The 26843-nt window shown below is 50.2% G+C and overlaps 1 protein-coding gene across 1 annotated transcript in view; it reads right to left on the bottom strand.

Annotated features, from left to right (window-relative positions):
• The window catches only part of agrn (agrin), a 224918-nt gene that overhangs the window by 96350 nt on the left and 101725 nt on the right, over positions 1–26843 (bottom strand). The window contains exon 4 of the mRNA XM_076277338.1: positions 6166–6381. Within this exon, the coding sequence (XP_076133453.1) occupies positions 6166–6381 (216 nt within the window). The remainder of the gene's footprint in view (positions 1–6165; positions 6382–26843) is intronic.

Below are 26843 nucleotides of genomic sequence, written 5' to 3' on the forward strand. Positions count from 1 at the left end.
CCCTGCCGTAATCTGCGTTATCTCTTCTAAACACTGCTGCTTGTGAGGTGCGCGGCAAAGACGGAAGGAGGGAGGAAGGGGAGGGGTGGGTTGGGAGAGGGAGAGGAGGGAGAGAGAAAGAGAGAGAGAGGAGGGAGAGAGAGAGAGAGAGAGGAGGGAGAGAGAGAGAGGAGGGAGAGAGAGAGGAGGGAGAGAGAAAGAAAGAGAGAGGAGGGAGAGAGAAAGAAAGAGAGAGGAGGGAGAGAGAAAGAGAGAGAGGAGGGAGAGAAAGAGAGAGAGAGGAGGGAGAGAGAGAGGGAAGTATGAGGAAGGAGAGCAGAATGAAGCGGATAGTGGAGAACAAAGGGAGAGGAGAGGGAGAGAGAGAAAAGGAGAAAGTAGAATAAATATGCTGAGGAGAAAGACAGATAGGATGGGCAGCATACAAAAGAGAGGGGGAGAGATGATGAAGGAGAGAAAGAGAGAGAAAGAATGACGGGTGACACAGAGATGGAGTGATAGAATGGGGAGGAAAAAGATGGAGGAAGAACATAACAAATAAATAAAGTGATAGTGAGGGAAAGAGAAGGAGAAAGTTAGAGGGAGAAAGAGAGATAGAGGGGGGGGAGAGAGAGAGGGGGGGGGGGGGACAGAATTTGTTTAACTAGTATCACAGCATGGCAGAGGATGAACAGGAGGAGTGAAGCCTCAAGATAGGATTCACCAACTCCATTACAATGTGCGGGTAAAAGCCTCACTCTGCACAAACTAGGCATACACAGTCTATGTAATGTGTGCCTGCATGTGTGTGTGTGTGTGTGTGTGTGTCTGTGTGTGTACGTGTACTGTGTTCGCCCGTACACACATGTGTGGTGTAAAACCCTATAAAGCTGCATAGCAAACAGCGTCCAGACAGCGGTGAGGAGGCTGTGGGGGATTAGTTATTTATGAATACCCTTCAACCTCACCTTTGGCTGCCACGCACCCCCTCAACCCCTACCTCCGCCCATTCTCAACAGAGGGGAGCTATCTGCACACATCGGCTGAGGGGATTAGAGTGTCTCGCGTACGCCGAGTGCGTGTGTGTGTGTGTGTGTGTGTGTGTGGAAGGGGGTGTGTGTGGAGAAAAAGAGAGGAGAGATAGACATGTGGGTTGAGGGAGGGGGCGTGGGGGGGGGGGGCGGAGGCGTAAAGAGTGGCTTGGAAGGAGAAAAAAAACAGAGGAATGAATAGAATTGTGATAAAACGGCACACAATGTACAAAATGGCAGGGCAATGGTGAATGGCAGAGGCACCACGGGGTGATTTATGGTAGGTATACGCAGGCTCATTATAATCCCTGGAAACATTTAGATGTTCAGACCCGGCTGATACAATGAGCGGAGCAGTCACAGCCATTCGTAGACAGCAGATTGATGGGGGGCCACTTGGATGCCTGTATTAGAGGGCATTATGTCCGGCAGATTGACCCATTGTTGTGTGACGCTGATGAGCCCATGAGGGGAGCAGAGGGGCTACTGTACGCTCGGTGTGTGTGTGTGTGTGTGTGTGTTTGGGGTGGTGTTAACAGATGGGGCCACTGGCCGAAGGAGAGAGTCTCAAACTGAATACTGAGAATAGAGTTTCTTGTGGAGAGGACAGGTAATCGTGGTGAGCATACACCTTCACACACACACACACACACACACACACACCTTCACACACCCACACACAAACACTAGGAAGGCAGAGGAAGAAAACTAATTTAAGCTCGGGGGTAAAAGGGCCTGGCTGGATGCTGGAACAACAACAGCAACAGCAGCAACAGCAACAGACACAGCGGCAACAGACACAGCAGCAACAGACACAGCGGCAACAGACACAGCGGCAACAGACACAGCAGCAACAGACACAGCGGCGGGCCCCCTCTGGTACTCCAACTCCATCGGCGCGGCGCTTGTCACCCGAGGCCGCGGGGCCCCGGCTGAGTAACGACCTGTCAGCGGGAACAATCGGCCGGCGGGAGGGGGACGGCGAAGTTAGCTTGCGCCGCACGTCCCCCGCCGGGACCCGGCGACGAGCCCTTCCTCGCGGGCACCTCCGCCGGAACATAAATCAGCCTCGCGGCCTCTTCACTCACTCACCACCCAACCCACACCGACCCCGACCCCCCTCTTCTCCGACGGCCTTAACAGCCGCTTATCTGGCACGGCCTCGTCTGCGAGCCACAAAAGCTTCCCTGTTATAAGCAGCATCCTCCCCTCGCCTCCACACACACCACACACACACACACACACACACACACACACACACACACGCACACACACACATTATGCACACATCAACCCACACAAACACCCTCCTCATAGGAAACACAGAAAACTTGGCTGAGCTGAAGTTCCAAAGACGTGAGTTATCTCTTCGGTCTGAGGAGAAGCAAAAAAAAAGAGAGAAAACGAAGAAGAAAGTTTGGAAGTAGAAAAAAATGCTTTTCATGTTAAACGCACTGAGCGCTCCCATCGCAGATAAGGAATCTAAGTCTGCGCTTCAATCATGGCGGGGCCTTCTTTTCACAAACCATCTTTAAAGGTGCCCAAAGGAACGTTTTCTCGCCTTTTCACAGCCAGGCATCAGTCCGGGATGCACACACACACACACACACACACACACACACACACACACACACACACACACACACACACACACACACACACACACACACACACACACACACACACATACATATACGCATACTCATACACACGCACACACACACGCACACATACACACAGACACACACACACACACACACACGTACACGCGCACACACACACACACACACACACACACACACACACACACACACACACACACACACACACACACACACACACACACACAGAATGTCTTTTTCTGTTTGCCCAGACGTGCAAAGTGGCTGATAGCGGCGGTGGGTGCTCAGCAAGTCCAATCACATTGCGTCAATTTAAGATGCCAAAACGACGGGCGACTGAAATCAGCCAGAACCTCTCCATGGAAAGAAAAGAGTGCAGTTTTATAAGTGGCGCTTGAGAGAGAGGCTGGCATCGATCGTCCCTCTGGAGAGCTGAGGCGGTAAAAAAGATGGCATTCTAGGTCCCTCGGCGTCCAGCTCATGCCAGGTCGTGCCACAGCAGACACGACGCGCGTGGTGTGCAGGAACAGGCTGCTTCTCTGGGAAATTCTCCTGGGCACGGCACTGCCTACCTGGCATCGCGGCGGGCCAAGATCTGACAGGGAAACAAACTGTCCCCGGCTTTGCCATGGAGCCCAGCAGAGAGGGCGTGTTACGAAACAGGGGCAGAAATACAACATGCTGCTGGTGTTGTTGTTTGTGTGTCGTCCCACGGGTCAGGTGTACACGACTGGCCTCTGGTCAGCTTACCGTAAGAGAGAGAGAGAGAGAGAAGGAGAGAGAGAGAGAGAGTGGAAGAGAGTGAGAGAGAGTGGGAGAGAGAGTGGGAGAGGAGGAAGAGGGAGGAAGATGAATGCTCTAATTGCCAGGGGAGTTCATGCACTTCAATCCAGTGCAGCTTTGCAGATGATCAATCCGTGGATCGACCCCTGTCTGCCCGAGTGCGCCGAGCTCCGGGCACAACACTGCACTCCAGTGCCCACCACGGCGTGCTGAGCTCCGCTCCGCTCCGCTACGGTCCCACGTTCCACCAGGCTGCCGCCCCGAAATGAGGCTTGTGTGGACACCTCACTGACAGCTGGAGACTTTGTTTACGCAGCACCCAGTCCAATATTATGACAAGCAACACGCTCCCTTGGTCTGGTTAAAACAGTGAGCCAATATTTCTCTATCTCTCTCTTTCGCTACCCTCGCTACCCCCCCCCCCCCCGACCAACACACACACACACACACACACACACACACACACACACACACACACATATGCACACACACACACAGACACACACATATGCACACACTTTTCTCTCTCTCTGATACAAACCCTCTCTCTCTCTCTTACTCTATTCTTTCTCTCTGCCTCACTTGCTTTTGTTCACTGCTGAATCATAACCTGGCAAGTGCCACTTCTTTTTTATGCCCTCTCTGGCTCTCTGGGAGTGTGTGTGTGTGTGTGTGTGTGTGTGTGTGTGTGTGTGTGTGTGTGTGTGTGTGTGTGTGTGTGTGTGTGTGTGTGTGTGTGTGTGTGTGTGTGTTTGTGTGTGCGCTCCACCACTCGCTTGCACTCGGGGCTGTGATTTAAACGCACTGGGCTTTTAACTCACACGGCTGCCCAGGCCCCTTTATCTGGACAGCGCCCAGCGCTGGACGCGCGGCCCCCGCGATAAATGTAACCTCTCCGTCGCCACATTGCCCATTTCATTAGGGAAATTGCAGGGAGAGGCGCTCAACCTTGCCTGTCTGGGCGTAGCGATTAAAAAAAAGAAAGAAAAAAAAAAAAACGAAAGAAAAAAGAAACAACAGCCGAGAGATGTGAAATGGAACCGCAGTGTATTCAATTAAAATAAATAAAGCCAAATGTAAAAGTCTGGTCCTGTTTGCAGTCCTCACTCTGTCAAGACACCAGCGTGCTCCTCCTCCTGCGCTGTCTGCCGACGTCTTGCTCTCTCTGGCTCGCTCTCATTCACTCTCTTCTTCACCTCACTCTTTCTCCATCTTGCCATACTCTCGTTCTGCATCTCTCTTTTTATTAATTCCCTCTCTACCTCTCTCTCTATCCATTCCTCCCTCCTTCCCTCCTTCTCTCTCTCTCTCCAGCATGTGTGCTTGGTAATTATGGCCCTTTGAAGGTTCTGTACGTCATGTTCCACCGGCTCTCATAATTACTGCTCTTGCTGGCAAGGCTTGTAGTCACAGGGCCTGCTTAATAGCATGACCAAGCCAACACAGACGTCAGCTATTACTTATCATTCAGGCAAATGCAGGAGAACACAAAAGGGAGTACACTGGGCTGGCAGACCCCAAACCTCGTTTGGAGGAAGGAGACACACACGGCGTTTTATGAATATGCTAATAGGAGACGATAAGTGGCAAATGTGCAGGTTTTTGGAGTTTTGTCATTATGCTTCAAAAGTGGACCTGGGGGAGCTGCAGAGTCAGTGTGTGTGTGTGTGTGTGTGTGTGTGTGTGTGTGTGTGTGTGTGTGTGTGTGTGTCCGTGGGAGAGCATTTGGATCTATTTATAAATGTAGTAATTGTACTAGGGCTGCACGATATTAGGAAAACATGCAATATGTGATAACATTATTGAATACTGCGATAACGATAACTTGCGATATTTAAATATTTAATGTTTTTCTCCATTCTACTTGCTGCTAGCATAGACTGTAGGGTTGGGGGGGGGGGGTAAATGTATAATTACAGAAATAAATGTATAATTTTCTACATAAACAATATAAAATATTATGTAGCCTAGGCTATATATGGTCTTAAGTAGCCCAGTCTGTAACCTCATACGCTGCGCATCCCACATTATTAGGCTACTGGCATTCCGACTACGAGTGCAGCGGAAAGTGAAAGTAAGGGGCTGCGATCGCACAGTCCAACAAAGTAGGCTAAACAACTTTTACAAATAACGAATCCTGATTACCTCTCTGCTGCTGTCTGGGGCTTTTGCTAAATGCAAATCATGAAATAGCCTACAAGCCTTACAGTGAAAGACAGATATCTTCTGATCCTATAGCGATAACGAAATAAATTGTTTATTTTAACACGGTGGAGGAGGACGCATTTGCTGTGTTTGTAACATGTCATCCTTCATAAAACCAAAATATTTCCATATAACAGACGTGCTTTTCCTTTTAGTCACCAATTCCTCTTCACCCAAGTGTAGCCTGCCTCGCTCGACTCTCTCGATCTTCAGCCATCACGACATTAGCTCCCGCCTCAACACCTAAAACGCCACACACCTAAACTGGTAAGGGACGGGCTTCTAGGGCAGCATGACAGCATCGGTTTGGTAAAATATGTTGACATTCAGAATGTGAATGTATCATAGACTGTATGGAATGCACACGGCACAGAAAATGTATCGAAATGTATCGAAATTAAGTCATCTTTGCGGTATGTCCATCGCAAGCGTTGATATCGCGATAACGATAGATTTTACATATATCGTGCAGCCCTTAATTGTACCATTAGTAAGTGTGTGTGTGTGTGTGTGTGTGTGTGTGTCTGTGTCCTTGTTTAACTCACCACATGGCCCCTTGCGCAGCACCTTGATGCGTCTCTGCATGTTGCACTGGGCCTTTTCCAGCTCACACTCGTTGGAGTAGGTGGACGAGTCCGAGCCGCAGACGGGTGCCACCACCGACGGACACGGCGTCCTCTTACACACACACACGCCCTTGGACGGGTCAGCCGGGTCCCTCTCACACAACGCTCCGAAGCCACACAGCATGCCTCTGCAGCCTGCCAGACAGGTAAACAAGACCAACACAGAGTTAGGAGTCTGCCCAAAAACAACAACAACAACAACAACAATAATAACATTTCCATTATACATAATGTGAGTGGACCAATGGAGGCCACAGAGACATTTGTGTATTCAGATTTTTGCATATGACATTGGCTTCAGAAGGGAGCGGAGAGTCAGCAGAGTCAGTCTTCCTTCTCTCCCGGATGAATTTGAATGAGAATTAGTGACGGACTGACTAGGCTTGGGACAGACTCTGCAGAGAGAGGGCCCCACGGGGCTGATCTTAGAAGAGTTCCGTTGTCTATCTCTCTCTCTCTCTCTCTCTCTCTCTCTCTATCACTCTCTATCTCTCTCTCTCTCTCTCTCTCTACGTAACACTGTCTCTCCCAACTCGATCTCTCTCTCTCCTTCCCTCTCTTCCCCTCTCCATGTAACACTCTCTCCCCTCACTCTCTCTCCTCATCTCTCCATATCTCTCTGTCCTCTCTCCATATTTCTCTCTCTCTATTACTCTCTCTCTCTCTTTCTCTCTCTCTCCTCCTGGTGCCTCTGAAGTCCAATGTGCCCACGTGCCCTGCGGCCATGCTGGGCTCTTATCGCCGGCTCCCAGGCCACACTGGGGATGCAGACGCGTGTCCGTGCTGATTGCCCAGCAGCAGCCTGGCCTCTCCTCTCCTCTCCTCAACACTGACTTCACTCGGCTGATGCAGGACTGGGGGATGGGGGGTGGGTGGGGGGGGGGGGATTGGGGGAGGTTAGTGGGGGTTCACTCGACCTTATCACATTCTCTCTCTCTCTCTCTCTTGCTCTAGCCCTCTCCCACTGGCTCCTTCTCTCTCTCCATCCCTCCTTTGCCCATTCTATCCATCTTCCTGACAGGTGAGGGCTTACGTCTGTGTTAACTCCAACAGGCCTGAAGCAGACTGGCCTCAGTGACGTAGTCTAAGAAATGGAAGGGTAGGTTGTTGTTGTTGGTGGAGGTGGTGGGATTGTGGATGTGGAGGAGGGGGAGAGGATGATGGCACCTGAAACATCAAAGACTGACAGCTATCAGTCAGCCTCTGTCCTTTTGTCACAGACCAAGAAACATATGATAAGAAAGAAAGGGAGAGAGAATAAAGACGGCGAAAGTAAAAAAAAAACGAGTGAGTCAGTATATGTGTGTGTGTGTGTGTGTCTGTGTGTGTATGAGGGAAAGAGAGAGAACGAGAAAGAGAGAAAGAGAGAAAACAAACAAAGAGCGAGTTTCTGGTACCTTACATACAAAAGCAAGCACCCCCCCCCCCCCCCCCATACACACACCCTCATCCTGTATGGAGCCGTGTGGGGGAAGAAAGCAGCAGGCTTCCCCTCTGTTCCTGACACTGTCACTCTGACACACACACACACACACACACACACTACCTGTCAACATTGTTTTCCATGTTGAGCCTGTCACCCGTGACGCCAAACAAAAACCTCTTGAAATTCAGCACCAGCAAGCGATATGTGCGGCGCATTGTTGACACGGCCTAAGTGGTACCCGGAGCCGTCCGCCTCCAGACGTGGTTGTATGAGGGGCGACAGAAGGTCGGCTCCCCTGGGACTTGTGGGCTGAGGTTTAGGAGCTATAAGTGTCAACCTTCATCATGACTCGTGCAAGACACGCACACATACTGTAGATAAAGTACCAATGTACACACCCTTATGCACTCAAGTGCATACGCGCACACACATACAGAAACACACACACACACACACGCACACAGTCACACACACACGCACACAGTCACACACACACACACACACACGCATGCACGCGCACACACACACACACACACACCTTAAAAAAAGAGGCTTGATATAGCCTCACTATGTTCAAGAAGGGTCTCTATCTACCATAAAATGGTAAGCCGCTCTGACAAAACATGTGTACACACACAGGCACTCCAGCACAAAATCTTGCATCTTGTGTGCTTCTTTCTCCCCACTGAGTGTATCACTAGCAGAGGCATAATTGCTGTCAGTGAGGGAAGAGGGAAAAAAAGCAAGAAAAGTTGAGCATTTAGAATTGAAGTCTGCTACTCGCTGACCTGCGTGGAAAGGAGATGATCAAATATAGATGCCATAATGGACGCTGCCTTGCACACCTGAATTTACCTTCAAATGCGTTGAATAGCGAAGAGATGGGCAGCGCGCGGAAGGGGGGGGGGGAAGTGCTTGGAGCCACGGAGCCGCGAATAACAGCTTTGATTCAAAAAGAAAAAAGTGAGAAGATAGAGAGAAAGGAGAGGCAGCACTAACTACAAAGCCAGGGTTGGAATGCCAAACAGCGTGAGACTGTTGCTGGTTGAGAGTGGAAATGCGGCTGCACTCGGGAAAAAAAGACACTCGGCAAAAAAAAAAAAAGGCAAATGGAAAAAGGCTGGAGGAAGTAAGGGCATAGAAGCAGAGGAGTTCTTTTTGAGAAAAAAAGAGAGAGGAATTGTGAAAAAAAGTGTGAGGTGCAAGGATCTCATCACGTCAGTCTCTCTATCCCCCCCATTCCCTCCCTCTCCCCCATCTCTCTCCCTCTCTCTCTCTCTCTCTCATACTTGCTCTTTCACTTCTTCCAGGACAACGTGGTGAGAGGAATGAATAAGTGAACAGATTGCCCTGCTGTCTTGCATAAATGTTAGTCTCAGGGTTTCACCGTGTCGAGGGAAGGGCGACGATTTCAAACAGCAATATTTCATCCTCACCGAGCTTGCTGTTTTTAATCTCTCGAGTCTTGCCTCTTGCACATTATAGAACAAAGACATGGTGTTGCTCGTCAGATCAGGTTAGATGACGCCTCAGATGTGTGACTCAGCTACATGTACATGAATAAACCAATAAAAAATCTCTTGTGAGCGGTCTATGGGAAAAATTACGGTAGATTTCACAGACATTGACGTTGGCCTACATATATGATGAAGAAAGAGTGCTGAGGAGAATGGGGAACGATGCTCTCACAGAATTGTGTCTGAGTTACCAAGAGTCACCATGAGATAATGATGTGACCAGTAGCATGAGGTGTGAGTACCTCAGCACACAACCGCAAAATTGTGATAAGTTTACAACCGCGCAGGGTTGCTTGTTGCTCGCCACAGGATGCCAAAAGTCAATGGAATTGGAAAGATGTTGCCATGACTACGGTCCGGGATTCAGTGGGGAGTAGACAATAGTTACACTGGATTCACAATAGGTCTTTCCACAGCTCCAAAATGGGTGTATACAGTACATACCTTCAGAGAGGTGTGAAGAAGAAGTTGCGTCACCAGCGTATTGATGAGTTTATCTTTGTTTTTATCTTTGTTGTCTCTCCCACAAGCCCCCATCACCCCCATCCCACATACACCCCCCCTAATCTAAACCTTTTTTTTTCCTTTTTAGGAGATCTCATTTCGAGAATGTAATTTTGCCGGGACCATGGAGGTTACATGCAATATCTTCTCTTCATGTATGAGTAATAGAAAAGGCGCACTCCAGAGCATAGCAATTGATTTGCAGCGGGCAGGCAAACACAAACATCACAGGCTGACGCGCGCGCTGACCTCTGGCGGCGTTATTGCCGTCAGGCTGGAATGAGAGGTGTCGTGGAGAGTAAACACTGCCGACTGTAGCGCTTCCTCATATGAATCTCCGCTGCTTATCTGGCTCTGGCCGCCAAATGGCCAGCTGCAGTCCTGTACCATACACCAATATAAATATGGGGGACGCAGTTCAGAGTGGGCGCCATCATTTTGCCTTATCGCATCATGGCTCCTCTCCTCGACTTTTCCTCTTACCCGCTGTTCCCCTCCCTCCCTGGTTTCCTTTCACAGAGCATTCCATTCCAGAACTTGCTATCAAGGAGTAAAATGAGAGGAGAGGAAAAACAAATAAAGGCAAGTTATTTGATTCACCCCCAGTGGTAGAGAGGGAGCAGAGAGCACTGAGGGAACAGTCTGTTTTCTCATTTCCCCATATAAAGGCCCAATCAATTCTACTCTCTCCCTCTCTCTCCCTCTCTCCCTCTCTCTCTCCCTCTCCCTCTCTCCCCCCCTCTCTCTCTCCCTCTGCCTTTGCCTTTATCTCTTCCTCCGAGCTTCCAGGTCTGAGTGAAGTCCTGACCCGACTTAAACCCGCGTGAACTTATTTTCCAGCTCCAAAAGCTCCACCAAAACACTCACACGGACTGCGGCGGCGAGGGGCTACAAGCGCATCTTAAATGAAACGAGGTGTGTGTGTGTTGGGGGGGGGGGGGGGGGGGGGGGGGGCTCTGATCATGCCTGAGAGAGACAGAGCAGAGGGAATGAGAAAATGCGCCTCACCCCTGTTTTATCTACAAGATGAACAGACACAAACCCTTTTGCTCAGAGTTGCCAGGACGCCGTCGACAGTAGTTCCTCCACGGAGCTGCTCTGTCATACAGTAGCACATTTTCAAAGCGCCCGACTTTAAAGATTAAATCCCCGATTGTTTGGTGGCGGCGGCAGCAGTGGGGGCTGCATTTTGAGAGGGGGACTGGTCTGATGATATAATGGGGGAGGTGGGTGGGGGTGGCTGGGTGGGTATAGACACAGGAGTTGGGTGTGTTCATCACAGACACCTTCTGATTAGGGGGAGTGTGTGTGTGTGTGTGTGTGTGTGTAGCGAGCGAGCCGTTTGGCCTAGGCTTGTGGTATTAATAATGGAGATATAGGAGCAGGCCCTATTCTGTCACCCTTCATCTGCGCCACAAAGGAAAGCAGGCGAGCTATGAAAAGATTACAACTTCCTGAAATATACATGAATAAATCACCCCGCGCCTGCCAGAGACGCTACGCAAAATTCAATTATTCAAGCCGTCCACCGAGCATGTTCTGCTGGAGTGCTCTTCTCCGCGCGCCCCGCACTATCTCCCCGGCATCGCTCTGTTCCTGTCTCTCCTCTCCCCTCTCCGGCTGTCTCTCCAGAACTGTGCTACAAGCAGCGTGTCAATAATTTGTGTGTGTGAGTGTGTCTGTGTTGTGTGTCCGTGTGTCTGTGTTGTGTGTCCGTGTGCACCCCCCCCCCCCCCCCGTCACCCCATGCAGCCCCACTGTAATGCATGGAATGACGTCTTCCTTCTTGTAATGGCAGATTATGCTTATGAGGGGATGAGGATGGGAAACTGGAGCTCTTCAATAATGGAGCTACAGGGGTCTGGGGTCCTTCCTGGAAGGAAATCCAAGCCAAGAGCAGATGGTTCCATTCTGTACCCCCAGGAATACGGCACAATCTGCCTGCCTGCTACCACACACAGGCACGCACACGGCAGAAAGCAACTTTAGTGCGTGCGCTTGGTGGTGGGAGCGACTATGGCGGGTAAATGAGATTTTAAAATATTTAATTTTGAAGGGTGTTTTTTTTGTGTGATTGTTGTTTTAAAATATTAATAAGCATCTGCTGTGCTAGTTTGCACCTGTTCATTTGATTTTCAGGGAAAATAAAGTTTTCCGTTGAAAGGACAATGAAAAACAAGGCACAACAGTTCTTTCCGTTCCACCTTCTTTTAATTTTTTTGTTGGACTTGCGCATTTCAGTGTCGAAAAGTGATGACATCCAATCGGTTCCGGGCGCTCACCTTGAACAGTCTGCCAGGACAGAGGACTCCAAAACACAATATGCTCTCCCGCAAACTCTTAATCCCCCTGGAGGGCGTTGCGGCGGCCCTCTCAGCAACAAAAACACTTTGGCCTGGAGCGGCAAAAATCTGCTGCACAGGCTACCGGCTTTTATCGACAAGGATGCTATGCTTGCCGGGTGACAAAGACCATCACAGTCACAAAAAATGGCAGGGGTGGGGTCGGGTGGGTGAGAGGGGGTGGGTGGGGTGCCTGGCATCATCTCCTCCTCACAGGGGTGGGCCTTGGCCTCGCTCTGCCCCGCTGCCAGACACGGAGCAACCCTCCTTCATCTCTCTCAGAGCCCTGATCAATATCCCCACCGCCGATCAATACCTCCACAAATCACTTCATTTTCTCTTTTTCTTTGCGCTCCCCTGCTCCTCTCACTGCCAGCCGAGGGAAAGTGGAGGGGGTGAGGGGTGGGTGGCGGTGGGGAGGGGATTGGCCTGTCACTGTAAAATGCAGTCTGACCCCCCCCCCCCCCCACACACACACACACACACATACACACACTACATACACCCAGCTTCGCCGAAGAACGAGTAAAGTGCAAAGTAAAGCCCATTAAAAAGCAGCCAGTATTTCAGAATGAGCGAGCTCATTTCAGCTGCTGTCAAGCTGAGCCTTTTCTCTTTTTTCCCCTCCATCTGTTTCTTCTTGCTTTCTTCCTTAATAACCCAGAAAGGTGAATGTAACATATGATTGGGTTATTGGAAAAAAGACAGACACACACACACACACACACACACACACACACACACACACACACAACTCTGGCCAATCAATCAAGCTAAACTTTCTCCTCCCATCCCGGAACAAAAAAGAACTCAGGCTGCTGTCTGCAACCGCGACATGCGGAGAGAGAGAGATATATGTGGCAGTGTGTGTACACATATAGATTTGCTAATAAACGCTCCCTGTTAGGCTAATTAGAAAATCTCTTGGCATGGAGATTTATACTCCGCTGAAGCGATAGCCTCTGCTGCGCTAATAGCACATGGACTATGCTAATGCCTACTTGCCATGGCGTTCCTGAGCCGCTCTGTATAATTGAGTCGGCTGGAACGTTAACCTCCGCATTATGTCAACCTTTTATGATTCATGTTACCTTAAAGTCCCTCCCAAGAGAACTAGGGGCGGCATAATTTCAAGCCAAACGTATCCACCACCCACAGATCACCAGATAAGCCTCAAACACACATACCTAGGAACCTACCACGGCGAAATGTATAAACAAAGACACACATAAAGACCTGCACAGACACAGCCAGAGCGCAAACAGGCTAAATGCAAATCCGCCAGACAATAAAGTATTTTGCAGATGCACAGGCATGTGCCCTACACTGCTCTCTCCCAGACAGTGCTGGGCATGGAGGATGGAGGAGAATGGCGCAAAGATTAAATTAAAATCAATCTGAATTCTCCACATACTTCCCTCACAAAGGGGACCATGTGATGTTGCATAAACGCACCGCAATTTATGACGGTGGACCGGGCTGGGCAATTAATTTAAACTTGCAGCGATAAAGCTGTCTCTTTGTGGTCTTGAGAAGAAGACCCTTTTTTTCTTTCTTTTTCTTACGCTTTTTTTTTCTCTCTCTCCCTCTCTTTCTCTCTCCCTCTCTTTCTCTCTCTCCCTCTCTTTCTCTCTCTCCCTCTGTAGTGAGTCACAGTCAATGAGGATCTGGCAGTGTGTGGAGGGAGGTGTGAGGGTGTGTGTGTGTGTGTGTGTGTGTGTGTGTGTGTGTGTGTGTGGGGAGGGGGGTAGCGTTGGACGGTGGGCACAGGGCTTGCCGGGATTTCAATCTGCAGCCTCAGTCTGAAGGCAAGCCCTGATGACACCAATCTCCTCCCAGTCCAACCTCAAATCAGCTCGCGGGGTTCAAAGGGTTAATACAATCCTGAGGGCCTTTTTTTAAATCCATGATGCCCCAAATAACCTCCCCCCCCCAACCCCCCAAAGATACACACACACACACACACACACACACACACACACACACACACACACACACACACACACACACACACACACACACACACACACACACACACACACACACACACACACACATTCACACACGTCTGTCATCTGCCTGTTCCTCTTTGCTCTTTTTTGAAGAGGGCACAGGATTGGAATCCTTACAGCAGGGGAGGAGAAAGGGGGGTGGGTGGGGTGCTAATGATATCATTAAAGAGCATCCACGACTGCACGAACAGAGTGTGTGGGAGAGTTAGTTTGTTGTGTCGTCTCTTTGGTGTGTGTGTCTGAGCTTTTGTGCGTAGGTGTGTGTGTGAGTGTGATGTACCTCTACAAACGTGTGTGTGTGTGTGTGTGTGTGTGTGTGTGTGTGTGTGTGTGTGTGTGTGTGTGTGTGTGTGTGTGTGTGTGTGAAGTAAGACGAACAGTGTGTGAGCGAACCCTGCTGTAGTGGCTGCAGCAGATCAGAGATGAGCCGGGGGAACAAAAGGCAACTTTGCTCCCCACCCCACACACACACACACACTTCCCAGCAGGGCATGTTAAACCCAATTACTACGCTTCTGAAAAAACGCAGGAAAATGAAAAGATGAAAAAAATACATCTGTCCCCTTTAGTGCCCTAAACACATCACACTAGCCTGTCCATCTTCTCCCCACCACCTCCACCTCTCCTTGTCCTCCTGTCTCTCCCCTCCTTTTCTCTGCTCCTCCTCTCCCCTCCCCTCCTCTCTTCTCACCTTTACTCCTTTCATCTTCCCTCCTCTTTTTCCCCCATCTTCTCCTCTCTTCTCCTCCTCTCCCCTCTGCTCCTGTCTTCTCCTCTTCCCTCCTCTTCTCTTTTCTATTCTCTGTTCCTACCCCCCCCCTTTCTCTTCTCTTCTCTCCTACCCTCCTCATCTATTCACCTTTTCTCTTCTTTCCTCTCCTCTTCTCTCCCCTCCTCTCCTCTCCTCTACCCTCCTCTCCCCGTCTCCTCTTTTTTCCTCTCCTTCTCTCTCCTCTCCTCCCTCTTCTCTCCTCTTCTCTCCTCTCCTCTCTTCTTCTATCTTCTCCTCCTCTCCTCTCCTCGTCTTCTCTCCCCTCCTCTACCCTCCTCTCTCCCGTCTCCTCTTTTTTCCTCTCCTTCTCTCCCCTCTCCTCCCTCTCCTCTCCTCTTCTCTCTTCTCCTCTTCTCCTCTCCTCCTCTTCTCTCGTCTCCTCTCCTCTCCTCCTCTCCTCTCCTCTCCTCTTCTCTCCTCTCCTCTCCTCCTCTCCTGATGTGGCTCCTGATAAGACGGGGCGGTGCCATCCATGGCCCCAGTAGCAGCTGTGGATGGGAGCGACGTTATTCCCACCCAGGTTTGCAGCATGCGTGGAGCAGATGGAGTCCCGCGTCACCCGTTACACTGTCAATTTAATCGCGCTCGCAACACGAGAGGCATCGGGACGGGAGGGCGGACAGGCCCACTCCTGCAGGGAGTGTAGCGAAACACACATGTGTGTGCGCGTGTGAGGGTCCATACACACACACACACACACACACACACACACACACACACACACACACACACAGACATAAACTCACACCTGAACAAAGTCACAGTTACTTACACAACACACGCACACACACCAATACCAGTTCACAGCAACCTACTCACACTTTCAATTACAGAACTACTGTCATACTCATACCCATACACACACACACACACACACACACACACACACACACACACACACAAACACACACACACACACACACACACACACACACACACACACACACACAAGAAAAACTCACAGATGCACACACAAACACATTTTGATGTGCCACTGCACCCATAACTCAGAGCCTGTCCCCGTCTGCAGTCGTGGGGTTGCTATGATGAGACACCCGCCTGGCGCACATTGGCAACTCGCTGCCAACGAGGGGAGCGTGAGCTCGGCGTCTAATTGACATCCCCCACAAAGTAAGCGCCACATAATTAACAGATGCCCTCATCAACTGGTGTTCGAAACGCGCTCCCAGGGAGAAACAGAAGGAGAGGAGAGAGAAAGAGAAAAATAGAGAGAGAGAGAGAGAGGGAGGGAAAATTATTTCTCCCTCACCTGACTGTTTTTCTGCTCCTCTCTGTCCCTTCTCCTCTCCTGTGCTGTGTGTGGCGGAGCACTTAAAAACAAAACGGATGGACCCGGGGCAGTAAATGGAGTGGAACGAGACTGAGGAACGCCGGGGCCTTATGTAAGCATGTAATTGACTTTTACTGGCAAACTCAACACAAGTGTCTACCAAAGCACAAGTAACAGGGACTGGAGGGGAGGTGACGGAGCTAGTTGTGTGGTGGCTTTGTGGAGGTTATGAGGGTGGGGTAGAGTGAGGGGAGAAGAGGGTTGGGAGATGGAGGCCCAGGCAGTGCTGGAGGAGAGCTCTGAGCGTGGCTCTGAGGGCCGGGCGGAAAAGTGAGCGAGCGCGGCGAGTGAGCCTGGGGTCTCCTCGGGATCGATACTCTCCATCTGATGTAATCTCCCCCCTGGCGCACAGGGTTCCGCTCGATCCCAGTCCTCCCATCACTCACGCCAAGCAGCCGCCATTTCCTGCGCTGGACGCACGACGTGGAAAAAGTCTTTCCACCGCGCTCTGGCCTAAGGCTTCCCGAAGTACGCCCGCGAGGGGCGGGGGTCTCTGTGGGGAGGAGGGGGGATGGTCCAGAGCCATTTTTCCTTCATTTAAAGCCCCTTGCCTCCTTCCCTCAGAACCTCGAGAAATATGGAGACTCCATAAAAAGACTCTGGGATCCCGTAATGGCTTTCACAGCACACAGCAGTATCTGACACGCGGTGGAACGCCTGAATGTTCCCTGAGAGAATGCTGGCAACTGTTACACCTGTGAGTGACATCAACCCCCCCCCCCACCCCCCGACACACACACACACACACACACACACACAGACCCACACACACACCTCCCCTGCCATGCAGGAGGGCCGAGACAGAGGTAGAAGGAGCGAGCGCGAGGGGGGCCGGGCGTTGGGAGCGCTGGGTAATGGCATGTGCAGTCAGCGGAACGGGCCAAGACACCCTGCCTGTCTCCGCCTGCCTGCGCGCCTGACGCTGATCCGCCCCTTTGGTGGACACGGGCTCCGCGGGGCCGGACACCAGCCCCAGGTCCGTCTGTCTGTCCGTCTGTCCGTCCCGCCTGCTTCGCTTCGAAGGCTGAAGCGCTTCCGAGAAAAATAAAATAAAATATATAATAAATAATACAAAAAAAAGAAAAATAAAAATCAAAGCCGACTGCTCATGCTGTGCATGAGCGGCATACCGGGCAGGTGTGAGAGGACAGATTAGAGAGCAGGAGAGCGAGGCGGAGAAAAAGTACAACTGACAGGGGTCAAAAAAACCCAAAGAATAAGAGCAGAACTTTTCACTGATAGCGCTTAATATTAACTCCTCTACTGCCAGAAAGGGACTCTTTACCTCTCTAACTTTCTCTCCTTTCTCTCTCTCTCTCTCTCTCTCTCTCTCTACGGACGGGGAGTAGTAATCAAAGTGAGGCCCAGTGTTCTGGTTCTGCAGACGACACAATAGGAATGTAATGACACAAAAAGAGCCAATTTTCTAAATGGACCCGACTCCTTCCCCTCACTGTCACACTCCCTCTACCCTCCCTCTGTCACCTCTCTCTTTCTCTCCCTCCCTCTTTCTCACACATGCTGTCTCTCCAACTCTCTGCCTCTATTACCACCTCTCTCTCTCTTCCACCCTCTCTCTCTCTCTCTCTCTCTCTCTCTCATTCCATTTGTCTCACTTCCAGTTTCCTTCTCACTTTCCTCCCTCTGTCTCTCTCCCTTCCTCTCTCTCTCTCCATCCCTGCTGTTTTCCCTCTCCCTGAGACAAGGGAGGCAGAGGGTGACAGATAGGATTGTGCTCTGAGTCACACGAGTGGCCCTGCAGATCTGAGGCGCTCCGCTCGGGCTCTCCCTCTCTCCCTCTCTCTCTCTCTCTCTCTCTCTCTCTCTCTCTCTCTCTCTCTCTCTCTCTCTCTCTCTCTCTCTCTCTCTCACCCCCACCTCTCCCTCCGGCACGCTACAGTAATTATGAAAAATTAAATATATCCCTGGCCCGATTAAGCCCGGCACATTATGCCAAGTTACCAATAGGGATAATGTCAAGAAAAATTAGGTATACAAATTATCGGCGGTGCGTCGTCCTGCTTCGGCACTCCGGTGCGGAGAGAGGGATGTTAATGGGACTCAAATCAGGAATGTCAGGGAAAATGAGGCAAGATGGCGAGACCATTTGCATTAAGTGCATCTCTACCAGACAACCCCTCCACCCTTTTTTTTTCTTTTCCTTTAATGGAGAATGGAGAAGGTATGGGGGGATGCAGCAGTTAATATGTAAATGCTCGGCTCTGAAATGGAAACGTGGTATGGATAAGAAGTGATCCATGTCGACCGGCAACTGTGATATTGTTTGCATGTTTAGTTTCAGGCATTTAAATGAAGCAAAGAGGCTATCGTAGCAGCCATTTGTCATGGTGCATTTGTGTGTGTGTGTGTGTGTGTGTGTGTGTGTGTGTGTGTGTGTGTGTGTGTGTGTGTGTGTGTGAGTGTGTGTGTGTCTGTGTGTGTGTGTGTGTGTGCGTGTGTACTGTATAATAGAGAAAACAAGTGTTTAAGTATGAAGAATTGAGAGCATTTGCATTACTGAGTGTATATTCCTAACATTATGGACAAATATGCATACATGGCATACCACCACACATGTGCTCATCTCTAGGACGGAGCGCTTGTGATGATCTGAATGCCTGACACACACACACACACAGAGTTTGTGACGCTGAGAGGAGCGAGAGGAACTCGTGGCTTTGGCATGGGTTTAAGGCTGAGTGCAGCTGAGCGGCAGCTGTTTGGGTCGCGCCCTAACTCGAGTGCATTCTGTGTCATATTCTCCACAAAGAGGCTACTCACAATGACTGAGAGGTGTGTCAGACGCAATTATCTCCCCTCCTACTCATTCCCTCTCTCTCTGCCTCTCTTTGCCTCCCTCAGTCATAACTATACTTTCACATTGTGTTCTTCCTGCTTCTGCTCTCTCTATTTCTCTTTCTGTCTCTCTATTTCTCTCTCTCTCTCTCTTTCTCGGTCTCTAGAGAGGTCATTTTCATGAAAATACACCTTCTCGCTGTTGCTGCCATGTCACGCTCGGGCCTTCCCTCTCGCTCTGCCTTCCCATCCTTGCAGGACTGTCACCGGCTCATGTTGACACTCATTAAACCTGCATGAAGCTTTCAGCTGCCAATTGAAGGGGGGGGGGGGGGTGCTATGTGGATGGGGGTGACTGCAACCCAGAGAAGGCAGGCGGGTGGGGGTAAGGTGGGGCAGGATGGCCATTTGGAGGCCCCAGCCGACGCCACCTTCGCCAGGTGCTGTGGGTGTGCTCGTCACCATGGGGGGTGAATGGATGGGGCTGGACTGGGCAGGGCCGAGGGTGATGGGGGGTTGGGGGTGGGGTGGTATAGGGAGGGGGGAAAATAAAAAAATAAAAGGTCAACCACATGAATTGTGCATGAGCGATTTCCGGGCCAGAGGTTGCCATAGCAACAGACTGGGGCGTGCTTTTTCCCCCCTCTTATTTCTCTGGCTCACACTGGGCCTCATCTGTGTACTCTGGCGGACCCCAAAACGAAGGGAAATGATAGAGAGAGGAAGACAGGAGAAAGAAAGAGAGAGAGAGAGAGAGACTCAGATAGCAAAAAAAGGAGAAGTGTGCAGGAGTCGGGGGGTGGGGGGTTTTGGGGGGAGTGGAAAAATAGGACATACATATTCATTACCGGAAAACGCAGAACGGGCCTCTGAGCCTGAACAATTAGAAACAGTTTGGGTCACAGCAGGTGAGCAAACCTCATCTAAGGGCCGAGTGCACGATCAGGAGTGCAGCACGTCCAAACGCTGCTGAAAATATAATGAAACAAAAGCTCTGGAGAACATGCCTGGGCCTGGGAGCTCGCTGTGCACTCACAAACACCCTGTGTATATCTCATCTACGTCTGCTACAGTGTGTGTGTGTGTGTGTGTGTGTGTGTGTGTGTGTGTGTGTGTGTGTGTGTGTGTGTGTGTGTGTGTGTGTGTGCTGTACATGTGTGCGCATAAGTGAGTGTGCTGATTTAAAGGCCCAATTGTCGACTGCCTATGTGAGATAAACTCAAACAATATATTGCTGTTCATTTGCGGTATTCTCTCCTTTTCATCTGTAGCCAGGGGCAATGTGTGCAGGGGAATGATCTGGGAGTGGAGATCAATTTTTCAGCCTGGCCAAACCCATCAGCCCACTGCAGCCCTGGATCCGTGCATCAATATATTGATCGAAAAATCATTTATGGTATTCATTACAATCGATGCCTCTAAAGTCTAAATCAACAGTGGAGGTGAGGCGAGGGCCTGAAATAGCCCAGACAACAGTAAACAACCAAACTCATAAGGGGGCTTCAGGAGGCCGTTAGATAAAAGACAACTATTCCCTTTTTCACCATTATTCTGAGTTGAGCTTAGGCTCGGCCGACGCTAGGCTAGCACATGGCCCCCCAGTGGGCTTTTGCATGGGTAGAGGGAGCATAGACACTCTGGGTAGGGGGTTGGGTGCACCGGGGGGTGAGGTCAGAGGGGTGAGGGGCCTGGTAGGCGCTAGTTGCTAGGCACACAATCGTCACCTTTCCGCTCCATCCATCAGGCTGGGCAGCTGCGTCTCCTCCGGCCAACATCAGAAGGAGGCGTGGACTGACACGACACAACATGTCCAGGCTGGGTCAAGTGACAGGGTATGGCCAGCGTGCCGACTAATGGCGTCCTTTTCGCCAACTACTGTCGCCAGGGACTAAGGGTGGACACAAATCTGAAAATGTTGAGCGTAGCTCTGACGCCAAGATGTCTGACGACTGATACAACAACAGCCCCTAGAACAGCCCCAATGACCTCCAGTCCCAAGACGGTAGGCAGGGAGTCTCCAGGCTATAGCAGACCATAAGAGCCTGCTGACCTTGGCTTGGGAACCAACCTCTATGGCAGGGTTGGGGAGCTTTGGTTTCACCAGAGAAACTCGATCACTTGCTGGGTTCCTCAAAGACTCTCTGATTACATGGTAATCAGGCCTTTGAACCAAAGCTGCATTCCGATCCAGCTGAGCATGCGATGGAAAGCTATTTTCCAGGTTTTCGTGATATATTATCCATAACACGATAAGCATGAAGCCATTTTTTTAAGGCTTTACATGACGATTTTACATGATTTTCATCACAATTTCCACTGATTACCTCCAAGTGACACTGCAGACAGCATGAATGAACAGATGTTCACTAATGAGATGGGAAACAGCCCCAATATCAGCACTCCTCTGCCTCTGAGGAACACACAGATTCAAGGTGTGGATGGAGGTATGAAGACGGCTGGCGTATCTTTTTATCCTGGTTTGTTTTGGTCGTCTTTTTAACGAGGATGTGCCAGAAGCCAGCGTGCCGTGCAGACAAAATAGCTCCATCCTCTCCTTCCTAACAGCTGGTGAAATAAATGTTGGCCTACCAAGGGAGCGAAAAGAAAAAGAAAAAAAAAAACTAGGGTTGACCCCTGCAGACTGACCGAGGGAGGCTCTCCTTCACGCCGATCATAACTCCCCCGGCCGCGTGTCGCTCTTCCTGTTTTGCTTTCACCATGACTTCACCTCTCAATTATTCATCCCCTCTACCACACGAACAATCAGGGGGGCAGGAGAGTATTCCGTCTCCTCCCAGTGTCAATAATTCATACCTTTAACAACCCACCACTAAATATAACCTCATCAACACGCCCCTGCTTAACGGCGTTCCGTGGGCATCTCACAGACGGCAGACGCCACAACAGTTACTGAGAAGGCGACGATGAGGGGGAGAAAAATAATAAGGCGACAGAAAACATAACTGTATACATAAATAATTTCTTTTTTTCCATAAAGCCCAACTGGAGGGGGGGGGGGGGGCTGTTTGGCGCATCTGGTGCTGAATTGAATTGAAAATAAGAGCAGTTACACAGTGTGCTGCCTCTCCATCTCACTCTCTTACTGCACCTGATTTGGTTTGCTAATGCAAGCCTGGAACTGAGGAGAGAGAAAAAAAGAAAAGGAATGGAGAGAGGGAATGACAAAAAAAAACGGTGGTTGAGTTTTACAGCTGGAGCGGTGTGACAGTTATATGGGCGTCCCTTCTCTCGCACTCCTTGTTATTAAAAGGGCGGCGTTTCCTGTTGCCTTGTCGTCATCACCTGGGGCTGCTGAGCATATGGACATGCTAACATACAGTATAATCCCTGTCCCTGGGCGGGTTCCGCGGAGTGAGGGTTTGAGCGCCATCCCCATAATGTCAAAGAGAAGGCGGAACTGCCCCGCGCGGGCATATAAAATAAAGCAAACCGCGCTGTCAGCGCCATCTTGGGCGCCGTTGCCTCTGTCGGGCTAACATGGCGAGGGGTTGGAATATGGACCCACTGAGGCACTTAGCTTAGCAGATAATGGGTTGAAGCTGTCGCCAGCACTCGCCGGATATTGTCTCTCTCTCTCGCTCTTGCCCAACAACAAGGACAGGAATCTGACCACTGGAAGTGGTGGAGGGCAGGGAAATGGGGTGGGGAAGCCATGCATGCCATCCCAGGGAAGAGGAGGGAAAAAAAAAAAAACGTTTTCTTCATTTACACTCCAGTGACACAAGGGTCAGACCAGGAACGGGCGGGCACACGCGAGGAGGCAGTCACGGAGGTCTGCGCCCGCTTCCCATACATATGCAGGGTCAGTGGAGGTCAGCGAGAGTGTGCTTACAGAATAATTCACAAGGTGAAAAACAAAACAGGAGCAATGAGAAGAATGAAATGGATGCAGGACAATGCAAAGTGGTGTTTGTGTTTTGGAGCAGGGAGGTAAGAGAGACAGAAAAACAATGGGGATAAAAGGAGATGGAGTGTAGCGTGTGTGTGTGTGTGTGTGTGTGTGTGTGTGTGTGTGTGTGTGTGTGTGTGTGTGTGTGTGTGTGTGTGTGTGTGTGTGTGTGTGTGTGTGTGTGTGTCTGTGTGTGTGTGTGTCTGTGTGTGTGTGTGTGTGTGTCTGTGTGTGTGTGTGTGTGTGTTTGTGTGTGTGTGTGTGTGTTTGTGTGTGTGTCTAACGGTCAGGAAGATGAGAGAGGGCAGAGCACCTGGGGCCAGATCACCATTTCATATCTCAACCTCAGCAGGGAGACCAACATGGCCAATATCAAAGTGTGCCAGGTTGCGGTGGAGCTATCTGCTTACACGCACTGCTTGTTTCTCATCTTGGCCTCTACTCTTGATGGTGTCTCTCTCTCTCTGTCTCTCTATCTCTCTGTCTCTCTACCTTTTTGTGTGTGTGTGTGTGTGTGTGTGTGTGTGTGTGTGTGTGTGTCTGTCTGTGTGTGTGTGCGCATCTTTGGAAGCGAATGTTTGTCTGACTGCACTGGCAACCGTGTGGCGGCTTGACCCGAGGACATGATTCTTTCAGGTGCGGCAATCCAAATGAAATCTGGTGAAGCTGAAGATCTTCAAATCAACTGACCCTTTAAATTCATCTCACAACACTTCCCGGTAATCCTCTAAACCTTGTAGAGCCTGAAGGACTGATCCACAGAGCCTGGCAGATTGAAATATAATGGCGAGGGCCTCGCAAAGACGACTGCGGCCTCCAGCAGCCAGTGAAATGCCTCCAAAAAACGATCACGCCCGCGCAACTTTAGCACTGTGCTGCCTGCCATCGCAAGGGAATGAAATATGCAAGGAAACATTGTTCTGACAACAAACCGTGCCCAATGCAGACTCTAAATGTGCTTAATTGCGCAATTATGTGACTCGCAAGGCGCCACACCTGGAGACAGTCTAGCAAATTCGCAACGCCGTCTATTTCACCTAGGCGACATACACATATTGGGCCACTCTCTCATTTCTGTGAGTAGTCACGGTTTGCGCCCGACTGAAACAAAACAGAAAAGACTGAACACAAAAGCAGAGGATGAATAGCTCTTCAAGCACACTCCAATTCCAAATCTACTCATGCGGAAGCACAGTCTGAGGCTGACTTAGAAATAAATAAAAACAAAAATAAAATAAAAAACAGAAACCCAGTAGCTGAGAGTCTGTTGTCAGAGGTTGTTAGAGGTAAGCCAACACTTCTTTGGCATTTTCATGCCGCATCTTGAGGTTGTTCTTCCATTGTATATAGACGAGTCTCAGACATAAATCATTCTCATTCAGGGCAGGAAACAGATAGACCTCAAGTGAGCCTATGTTGTGTAAACATGCGTTTATGTGCGTGTCTGTGTGTGTGTGTGTGTGTGAGTGCTACAATGAAACATGCACAAATGTGTTAAATTAACCATACGGGCCGAGCATGCTGAACAGCTAAACGGAGATCAAGTGAATGATTAACGTTATAGATTTTTGGATGGGTCATGACTGGGTCTATCGATCGTCTTTTACAAGCAAAAGCTAGAGATATTGAACGCTGTTTTCACTTGGCTGTAGTCTTGTGTGTTTTTCTATTCCTCCAATGGCATTTGAGGGAGTTACATTTTCATTGAGTCATGATGCGTGGAGAGGTCAAGGGAGACGACCCAGTGGTGTGTGTGCGTGGCAGCATGGACTTAGGAGCTGACAGCTCGACTGCAAAACACACTCCTGCAGACCTATAAGACCTCCGCTGCAGCCTCCGCTTCCTGCGGCACATACACACAAACACACACACACACACACACACACACACACACACACACACACACACACACACACACACACACACACACACAAACATATATATATACAGTATATATATATATATATACTGCTCAAAAAAATTATATATATATTAAACACACAAATACACACACAAACACACACACACATACACACACAGCAGGTATGGTCATGCCCTCCCCTTCTACATCACACACACTCACAAAACAGTAGCATCGGCTCACAATCCTAAGACACACACACACACACACACACACACACACACACACACACACACACACAAACACACTACCAGACCCCCTCATATCCACAGCAGATCTTTACTTCCAGAACACATTTCCACCCACATGGCCACCATTAAAGAGGTTGTTTGCTTTATTTGCCTTCAACTGTAACTCTTCAGCAGAATCACCACAGATACAGCCCATACAAGCACACAAACACAAACACACACACACAAGCACACACCGAGCCAACACCAGTCCTGTTCCTGCCTATTAAACACCATGGGAAGGATTCTCAGAAAATAAGATCCTATCTGTGCAAGAGGGATTTGCTGAACAGGGAGGGAGGCATGGGAGAGAGAGAGAGAGAGAGAGAGAGAGAGAAAGAAAGAAAGAAAAAAAGAAAGAAAGGAGAGAAATCATAAGACAGATGGATCCAAGTTGGGAGTGAGGAGTGGTTTGAAGGGAAGTCAAGGCAAAGCCATGCGTAGAATGACAGAGGAGTGGAGCAGAGCGGGCCTCCCATCTGTGCACGTCCAAGCTTGGAAGCGAGTGAAATAGTCACCACACCCTTCTCAACGGGATCCCACACACACACACAGACACATAGAAAAACTTGCTCTCACACGCACGCGCACACACACACACACACACACACACACACACACACACACACACACACACACACACACACACCACAGTAAAGAACGTGCCTAAAATATGTATATTTGTGTGTGTGTGTGTGTGTGTGTGTGTGTGTGTGTGTGTGTGTGTGTGTGTGTGTGTGTGTGTGTGTGTGTTCTTGATGAGGAGCCCAGCCCGGCCCATTTGAGCTGAACCATGGTGGGGCAGCTCTACAGGGCTGCTCGCACCACCACCCAACCTCCGCCGCATGGCAGGCTGGCATTTGCGCAAACGGCCTAAAAATACCTTTATTGCGGTCGGTATCAGTCACTTAAGCCAGCGTCTGGGAGATGAGAGCCCACCGTCCGCCTCACGGCTCCCTCAGCACGGGGCCAAACAGAGCCAAGCCGTCTGTGTGGCCCGTGCACACACACACACACACACACACACACACACACACACACACACACACACACACTGCACACACACATGCAGAAGAACCTACTGACACATGAAACAAACTGACACATGAAACATAAAACCTGTATGAGGACACATACACACACGCACACACTGCACACACACTGCACACACATACTCTACACACACACCTGTGTGCGGCTCTGACCAACTTGTTATTGGGGACCTGTAGACACGGCAGAGGGGCTTGGCTCTGGAGCTGAGTGGGGGGGGGGGTCAGGCTGAACTAATTGCTGGAAATCAGGCCCCCAGATTTCCTCCACACATGCCAAAGTGGCCCAGGGAGCCAGGAGGATGGACGCCCGTCCGAGGAGCAGTGAGCCCTGGGGCCCAGGCTCCATCCATCTCCCCCCGCCCAGCCTGAGGACGGGCCTGCTTACTGCTGACAGCTGGAAGAGATCACCTCTCCACTCCGCCGAGGCATTTTCACGCCTAATGCCTTTCAGATGTCCAGGACGGGACAGCGGTGAGAGAGACGAGGAGACGGACCGAGGAGACCAGACTGATGCAACATGAGCCCAGTTCTATCACAGACCCACAATGTCAGACACCGGCCACTCCTAACTCTCCGTCTACGATGTTTCTGTGCCCACTGGCTAGCTCACGATGGTCATTGTGACTGTGAGCGTTACTGAAGGGACAGGGAACTTCAGAGGCTCGCTGAAGAGCTGACCCCAGAGTGTGCTGTCATTCAAGGGGGCCTCCGCTGACAAACGGTGTCATAAAAACACCAGGCCCCTGCATGCTGAGGCTTCCTCT

The sequence above is a fragment of the Alosa pseudoharengus genome, unplaced genomic scaffold (assembly GCF_046254945.1).
Source record: "Alosa pseudoharengus isolate Yale_2024_CS ecotype anadromous, Long Island Sound unplaced genomic scaffold, YU_APseudo_1.1 YU_APseudo_1.1_scf_9, whole genome shotgun sequence".
Taxonomy (NCBI): domain Eukaryota; kingdom Metazoa; phylum Chordata; class Actinopteri; order Clupeiformes; family Clupeidae; genus Alosa; species Alosa pseudoharengus.